This window comes from Moschus berezovskii, chromosome 13 (genome assembly GCF_049115385.1).
Source record: "Moschus berezovskii isolate FMDL1 chromosome 13, NW_MosBer_1.0, whole genome shotgun sequence".
Taxonomy (NCBI): Eukaryota; Metazoa; Chordata; class Mammalia; order Artiodactyla; family Moschidae; genus Moschus; species Moschus berezovskii.
In genome coordinates this window covers 61,078,494-61,087,231 of record NC_142472.1, presented here as the reverse complement: position 1 = coordinate 61,087,231, position 8,738 = coordinate 61,078,494, and the positions used below count along the sequence as shown (strand labels likewise).

Here is an 8,738-nt window from a genome sequence, read left to right as displayed (position 1 = left end):
ACAGCAAAGACACTTGTGGCAAAAATACCTGGAACTGTCCCTGTCAGTAACTGGATTGTGCAAAAGAAACAAGTAGAACTGGCTCCTTAGGGTTGCTGGTGCCCCAAACTCCTGCCAGATGGTCAAGTCAAGCAGCTCAAGTTTCAGCAAATTATGGACCATCATTAGGACTCTATTTCATGTTCTTAGATGCTCTAGGCCTTTACATGAGGTGACACTGATTTCTTAAACTTGTATGACAACATAATGAATGCATGTAAGTGAAGTGTCCAATGAAATGTGGAACAATCAGTGAATTCTTTGCATATTTTATTTTTCTTTTTTTGATTTCCAACTCACACACATCTGGCATATTTTACATCTTTGCAATAAAACATGGTTACAATAGCTTAAGGAATTTATATATCCAAAATATTTCACCATGATCTCAAGATGAAATGAACTTGTCTTCCAGATGTTCATTATCCTCCCAATTCTAAGCTACAAACTCAAGATATTGCTTACAGCCTGGTGATGAATAACTTAATCATTACGCCGATTCCCCAGAATTTCAGAATCTCATAAATACAAACAACAATGAAGAAGGAATTCAGTGCTAAAACTTACTAGTACATGGTGGATAACAAATAAGTAATCACATCAATAAATAATGATATGTTTCTGGTGCAAAGTGCCAATACAAAGAACCCATTATCTTGTTTTATCTTTTTAAATAAATGACTGCAAGTGAGTGTAAGTTCTGAGAAAATTACATTCCTGTAACATGCCTCATAGCCCTACCGACACAATATGTACATCTATGACGATACGGTCACCAAATATACAAAGAAGAAACATGAATAAAGTGTATATACCCCTGGGTGTATAACTTGATCAGTACAATGTATGGAAAATCATTTGATAGTGTCATTTTATATCATAAAAGATGAAGTGCCTTAGGCTAAGAATGTGGCTTTAGGTGAGAATTTCACAAGAACCTAAAAGAATAACTTCAGTTATTGTTATAATAAAGTCTCACTTATTTATTAAAGAAACTAAGCTATTCAAGAACCAAAGAGAGAAAAAAATAAAAAAACAGCCAAAAAAAAAAAAAGTTAGCATCAGATCTCCTCCCCTAATGTACACACGCTAAGCCAGCAGGATGAGTCTGGAAGAGTTGTCCAGGAGTTGGGAAGTCAACACTAAGGAACTAACGATCAGGATTCCTATTTATACAATAAAACCAGGACCTCATCCCTAAGCCCCCTTTCTGCTGTGTCTTCAAATTATGAAGGGTAGGGCTGAATTTTCTTTGTATAAAATACCAAAAAATGGCAAATAATGGCTTAGTATCCAAATGTTTCATGAGCAAATTTCACGTAGAGGGATGGAATTCAGATTAAAAAGTGCAAACTATATTTTGGTGAAAATGTGAAAAAATTATTGATTGGCCCAAATTCAATCCTTTCATACAAACTGTGTCCTTGGACAAATCTTACTATTTCCTACTGTCAGTGCACCTGTTCCATCAAGACATAGGGATTAAAGAACATGCAAGTTGTAACTCCACAATAAAATTAAGAAACGTTTTGTTCTTTATACAAGGTTTTACTTTTACAAAAGTATCCCTTTAAATAAGATGCATCTGATGTACAAAGTATCAAACGTGTTTTTTTTTTTTTCTTCTCAGCTTGAAAAGAGGCTGGAAATGGGATGCAGGTTAGGGTCAAAGCTTAAACTTTGTAACAACTGGACACAAGGTTCCTCAGAATTGTCAAAAGTCTCTTGTGACACGTCCTACCACCTTTTCTCAATAAACAACAATATATGAAATAATTACCAAAACATCTCCTAATCCATATAATTTACATGATATAAGCTTGCCTGATAGCAGCTGGTGTTCAGTCGTGAAAAAACACACAAAGTAAAATGGCTGCTGACTACAATGTACAGCTATTGCTGGGTGTGATGGAATGTACAAACGGAGGTCGATGTAGACGAGTTTTTTTTTTCCACCAGAGATATTGCCTTTCCATGCAGCACTTGTGCTCTCAGCTTTAACTTGGCTTTTGGTTCTTCATTTGTCTTCAGTATCTGTTCTGATGCTCATAATGCCACCGATTAAAATCTATATTAAAAGCTACAATGCTACCAGAAGCCATGCCAGTGATCAGAGTCCTGGAAAAGCAGAGGCAGTAGTTAAGAAAGGCACAAAATCACTGACATGGTTCTACTTTACACTAAACAATACCATGATCTCAAAGTTCACCAAGTTTTTGTTTTGTGTGCTCTGAGACAGGATTAAAATTTATTCTTGGTTCTCCTGAGAGAAGTTGACTCAATCCAACAAACACCTGGACTGCTGGACCAAGTGTTATCAACTTGATCCCACACACAGCTCATCAGATAAACACCTTTTTGAGGACAGATTCTTCACTGTATGTTTATCTGTCAGTTTGTAACTCATGTGCATGTACTACTGTTTGAACATATCAGGGGCATTAAAAAACTTCAAGAATAACTGAAATTAGGGATGAGCTTGAAAAAGAAATAGAAACTTGATTAATATCTTTCCTCACTCCTCCTGGGAGATGCTAACACGAATGCAGCCTTGCTGTGCGCTCTCATCTACCCTCTACCCATATGAGAGGATGAGTATCTCACAAAGCCGTTCCAGCCCTCTGCACCCCTCAAGAAGAGCTAATCACTTCCTTTTCCTGTTCCTATGCTCCTACCTCCCTCATTTAAATGATTATTATCATAATCATTTATTATGATTATTGGAGCTCTTCGGGATTAGTGGTCTTGTTTTAAATCCTCCAGACTGTACACAGTCCTTAGTATATGATGGTGGCACCAAATGTTTGCAACAATGAATACATGAATGGATAAGAATACCAGGGGGAATCTTGAAATACTTAAGAACACAAATTATTTCAAATACTTTAGAAACATGAATCTATATACAAATAACTACACAGTAAACCACTCCTATTTTTCACAGATATGGACTATGCATTTTCGAATACTCTGCTTAAATTTTCTTAAAAAAAATTGAGCTGCATACCAAATATCCCTTCCCCAAACTAACTTAAATTTTATTGCTTTTCTTGATGACTTCAGTATCATTTTACTATAGTGTGAAGATACTTTATCATGTAAATCTTAATATTCATACTATTTAAAACCAATACTCATAAATACATATACACATAGCTGAAATGAGTTGCTTAAAAAACTTTTCTTATTTCTGTTAGATATATAGCAAAAATGAGAAATTATTTACCATATTAAGATTATATAGTTTTACTTTTTAAATTTAGAAAATTTAGGCTTTACATTCCAAATATTCATTTCACTTTATAATAAATGTAAAGGCAAATTTTAGGAAATAATAAAATCCTGTTGCAAACTGAAGAATAATGGAAAACTATATTACTTTGTTAATATTCTTATTGATTCTTTCCAAGTAAAGATTATAGTATCTTAGGGCAATATATAAAATACCACAAAATAACATAAATGAGAGATGTGTGAATAAGCAAATGGGAGGCAGAGACTGGTTCAAGTAACCAGTGCCTTGTATTTGTAAAACAGAGGCCAGCTGTAGTCTGCACTTTGCATTTGGCTGCATTTAGCTAGACCTATGCCTTAAGCCAAGACTCTGATAAAAAATGTGTGTTTTTCACATTATGGAAGCTAGGCAGGCCTGTCTGAGACCAGGTAAAGATCTGAGAACAAAGAAGTTGGTGGGGATAACTCTACGTCTCGGGAAGTATCTAGATGAGTCTGTTTTTCTCCAGACTCATTTCTTTCTTTTTCCCCCTTATTCTCTTCCTGTTTCCTTCTTAATAGAATCCCTTCCTAACGTACTTACTCCTCTCCTCTATCTGCCCTTTTCAACAATACTCTTTCTTCCATCTGGATGCTGGAGTATTTTTCATTGCACGTTTCACCCTTGGTAAAATCTAAAGAACTTTCGACAACTCTTGAGTGATTACATTTCTCCCCGACATGGCTCACCTCTGGTCATGGGATAAATCCATTGCTCTAATGCCAGCATCACAGCCGGGGTAAATGTACAGCTGCTTAAAGTCACAGGCCTGCCAGACCTCCACCACACCATTGTCCCCTCCGGTCACCAGGTTCTGCCCATCGCTACTCAGGAGAATGGCCTTCAGACAAGGTAGAAAAACAACCATTTCTTTCAGTGTTTCCCAAATGACCAGTGGTCACTACTGAAAGGCACTTACCACAGGACCCTTGTCATTATCATCTACTTTTAGCCATTTGTCCAAGTTTTCTAAAGTCTAACCCATAGACTTCCCAATGTGGAATTCATCAAAGTAAGTCTTACACAAAGGATCCTTTAAAACCAATTTAGGTTACAAAGTAACAGAAGTTCCAAAAAGAATATTACCAATCTAGTCCAGAAAGAACTTGAGAATTAAGTAGCATGATGTTTGTTAAGTTCTGAATACTAACAATGTCAAGACTTTTTAGAACAAATTGCAGAACACATTTCAAAACTGTTTTTAATAATGATAATCCAGAAATTCTAATTCATTTCTGAGTGATGGGCAATTCAGTATGTAATTTGGTACAGGGTTCGAAAGATAAAGTTTCTATGACAATAAACTCACTTTTAAGGTCAGGAGAGTGCAGTGTAGGAATAGCTTTTTGTCAGGGGAGTTTAAGAAAAATCTCCTTAAGGGTCTAGTGAGGGAGTGAGTGAAAGTCACTCGGTCCCTCTTTGCGACCCTATGGACTATACTGTCCCTGAAATTCTTCAGGCCAGAATACTGGAGTGGGTAGCCTTTCCTTTCTCCAGGGGATCTTCCCAACCCAGGGATTGAACCCAGGTGTCCCTCATTGCAGGTGGATTCTTTCCCAGCTGAGCCACAAGGGAAGCCCAAGAATATTGGAGTGGGTAGTCTACTCTTCCTCCAGTGGATCTTCCCGACCTAGGAATTGAACTGGGGTCTCCTGCATTGCAGGCAGATTCTTTACCAACTGAGCTATCAGGGAAGCCCCCCTTAAGGGTCTGACCTCTAATCAAACAACAGCTGTCACCTTCAAAGTCTAATTCACTGAGTTAACTACTTGAGATTAAATGAACCCTGGCTTTGTTCAAAGCATCATCAGTATGAATTTATAGTTTTTATAAACTAGTACACATTTACCTGGATAGCTGAGAATTTCTACTACGAGTCACTGAAAGCAAAATAGTCAATCTTTAACCTCTTCGCTCAGTCCCTAGTTAGACCCAACATGCGGATTTACCCGTGTTGAATCGTTGATCTCCATTTGAGCCAAAAGTTTTCCGTTGATGCTGAAATTGCTGAATCGCCCTCGTTCATAGTAGATGATACAGTGGCCTTCACTGGAAACAGAAATCAAGCGTGGAAACAAGCAGTTTTCTGGTCCTTCGAGGGCTCTGAGTAAATCTCCAGTGATTGTGTGGACGAGGCAAGGGCCCTCTGCAGAGAAGGGAACAGCGATGGCCAGTCATATTACTCTCACAAACCCGTAATTGGTACCTGAACATACACTAAGGCTTGTAGGAAGCGGTAGAAAAGAAAACTATGCTGGCAAGAGCCAAGCACTGATGTTAGATATCAACAGACAACTATTATGTGACACACACATGTGTCTTCCAAACTTTTCATCTAGGTAAATACTTGTTCTTTTCCTCATGGGATAATATTCATTAAAACAGGATATGGTCCATACATTACAGGAGAATAAAAGAGACTGTATGTCCCAGAAGTGTTCTCTTCATATGCGTTTAGAAAACTTTCTTTAGAAAGTTTGGGAGAATTATCAAAACAATTGCTAAATTTCTTTAGTATCATCAAAATTTTAACATTGTGCCACATAAAAATACATTACTATCAATGTACCTTTTCTATAGTCTATATATAAAATGTAAAAGGCAAAATTGAAAAAATTAACCAAGTAATTCAGACTGTAGGAACACTGTTCAAATAAATGAAGAATGAGGCAAGAACGTAAAAGTAGTATGGGGAATGATTTATTTTGCTTCAACTGTTTCTCTCCCCTGCCTCAGGCAGAAACAGCACTAAGATAAAATGTTCACTAGCCAAGTCTGTAAAAATAATTGGTTAATACAGTTTGGTATTACCTGTTCCCCATATCCTTTAGAAGTACTCCATAAAACTGTGTATGATTTTCATTCCTATTTTTCAATTGATTTCAGTAGATATATATTTTTCAAAACAAGTGATATTATGAGGCTATTCCCAAATTTTTTCCTGATTACTAAAGTAACAGACGTGCATTCCAGAAAATATGAAGAGTTAGAAAAATAGCAATCACTTGTAATATCAACCATCATCTATAGAAAGTTACTGTTTTTCCCCTATGTGTATTATGTGTCTTGTGTTTTCCTTTCCTTTGCTTTTTTTTTTGCTTTATAGAGAGTAGAATGATATTATACATATTATTACTAAACAGACATTAAAAGACACTTATGAAAATACCTTTTGTATTCCTTCCTGGGTTATTTACTCTTAAATACAAAAGCAAAGTGTCCCCACGTTTAGACATCATATCCTTTATGTATAAAGCAGTCAGAATAAGGTCCTAGAAACAAAATCTGATCATCTCATCATCTTGCTGAAAACCTTCAATGATTTCCTACTATGCTCAAAACAAACACAAATTGCAAATCCTTGTGTCTCAGGTCTCCTGCCTCTTCAGCCTTCTGTTTCCTTACCTCCGTGGTGTCCTCACCACACTCAGCCCCTCTGGTTTTCTTTCAGTTTCTCTTAAGCATTAGGCTACTTCCTGCCCCAGAGCCTTCCATGGAGAACTGGTATCTGAGCCAGAATTAGAATAGAAGTTTCCTGACTTCTCCCGAAGCAGTACTTCTTCCATCAAAAGCCAAAAGAACTAAGTCATCATATTTCCTCTCCCACCTACCCAGCCTTAAGAAGAAAGGACTAGCAGAGGGAGGTGGACCCAGGGCTATGTCTGGTGAACTGCCTGAGCCCCTGTGATCCCCTGATCACGGCTCTCTCCCCCTTGGCTTCTGAATGTGATCTGTAATGACTGCATCGGATGCATGTGCTGCAGTTTGATTTACCAGTGTTCTGGCTGGAATGCTGGTGACCACAGAGTACTTCATAAAATTCTACATCTATCTTACATTAGTACTAACAAATATTAATAAAATTAAACAGCTGCAAAGAACCTAGGGATTGCATTTGTCTATGGAGAGCCTCCTCAAGGAAATAAATCATAAATCATGGTTAACTTGTGAAACAGTACAGTTTTTAAAGACCTAAAATGAAAGAAATGTCTTCTGACCTTTAGCACCACTGATAACAAGTCCAAGTTCTGCACAGACAGAAACGCAGACAACTTCATGGTCATGGCCCGTGAGGACAGCTCTTGGAGCAGGATAGTCACCTGGAAGGGAACAACAGCAGTGAGTGTCTACAGACCAACAGCAGGAATGAAGGGCTCTACCATTAAATTGAACACTTAAAAATAACAATCATTAATGGTTAGTAAGGGCATTTACTATTTCATGAGGCAGTTACTTAACCTCTCTGCTTTTTCCTCATCTGCAAAATGGAGAAACCTACTGTTCCTACTACACAGAAGCTTTTGTTGTTCTTCATCACTCAGTTGTGTCCAGCTCTTTGCGACCCCATGGACTGCAGCACGCCAGGCTTCCCTGTCCTTCACTGTCTCCCAGAGTTTGCTCAAACTCATGTCGATTGAGTCGGTGATGACATCCAACTATCTCATCCTCTGTTGCGCCCTTCTTCTCCTGCCTTCAATCTTTCCCAGCATCAGGGTCTTTTCCAATGAGTTGGCTCTATGCATTGTAGCCAAAGAATTGGAGCTTCAGCTTCAGCATCAGTCCTTCCAATGAATATTCAGGACTAATTTCCTTTAGGATTGACTGGTTGGATCTCCCTGCAGTCCAAGGGACTCTCAATAGTCTTCTCCAGCACCAGAGTTTGAAAGCATTAATTCTTCTTTATGGCTCAGCTCTCACATCCATACATGACTACTGGAAAAACCATAGCTTTGACTCAGGATGCTTAGATGATGGCTAAGTCAACAAATGTGACGTACTTATAACATCATGATAGTGGTGAGAAATAATTTTTTTTTCCTTCCTGATTACCGTTCAGATATAGAAATCAAACTTGCCAAAACATTTATATGGGTAATGTCATTTAATTATGACAGCATTCATAGGAGGTAGGTACAATTACTGTTTCTATTTTACAGAGCTCCAAAGCTTTGAAAGGTTGTTCAACTTACACAAGTTCATATAGGCGCAAGTGTTGGAAATGAACCCAGAGCTAGGTAATTTTGCAACCCTTGCTTTTACCCCTTTAAAAATGTTCCTTAAGATCTTCAACAAAACAGGCTGGGGTACTTTGATTTTTTTGGAGAGGGGAACAGAAAGTTGTAAAGGAAAGATGAGACAATCAGATGATCATCTTAATTCTCCATCTGACTTTACTGGTGCGATCCTAGCCAAGAAAGTGCAGCTGAATTATCTGCATCAGCATTCTGACTGCCAAGTGCTCTGCCCTCTGTACTGAGTGCATGCCTTCTAAGTGACAGGCCTTCTAAGTGGGTTAGGAGTTGGGAGTATAAAAAAGACATAAATTATAACCTGGAATTGCTTAGAACACATCAAACAACCATGGCACATCTTCCACAGGTTGACCACTGGAGGCACTCAATAATGACAAGTATGGTTATAGGAT

The 8,738-nt window shown here is 37.9% G+C and overlaps 1 protein-coding gene across 2 annotated transcripts in view; it reads right to left on the bottom strand.

Annotated features, from left to right (window-relative positions):
• Nucleotides 1–296: 296 nt before the first annotated feature.
• NBEA (neurobeachin) overlaps nucleotides 297–8,738 on the bottom strand; it is a 671,823-nt gene continuing 663,381 nt past the window's right edge. For both annotated transcript variants that reach the window (XM_088842722.1, XM_088842723.1), the window contains 4 exons: nucleotides 7,312–7,413; nucleotides 5,263–5,459; nucleotides 4,003–4,154; nucleotides 297–2,157 (listed from right to left, as the gene is read on the bottom strand). In XM_088842722.1, the coding sequence (XP_088698848.1) occupies nucleotides 2,067–2,157; nucleotides 4,003–4,154; nucleotides 5,263–5,459; nucleotides 7,312–7,413 (542 nt within the window). In that variant the 3' untranslated portion in view covers nucleotides 297–2,066. The remainder of the gene's footprint in view (nucleotides 2,158–4,002; nucleotides 4,155–5,262; nucleotides 5,460–7,311; nucleotides 7,414–8,738) is intronic.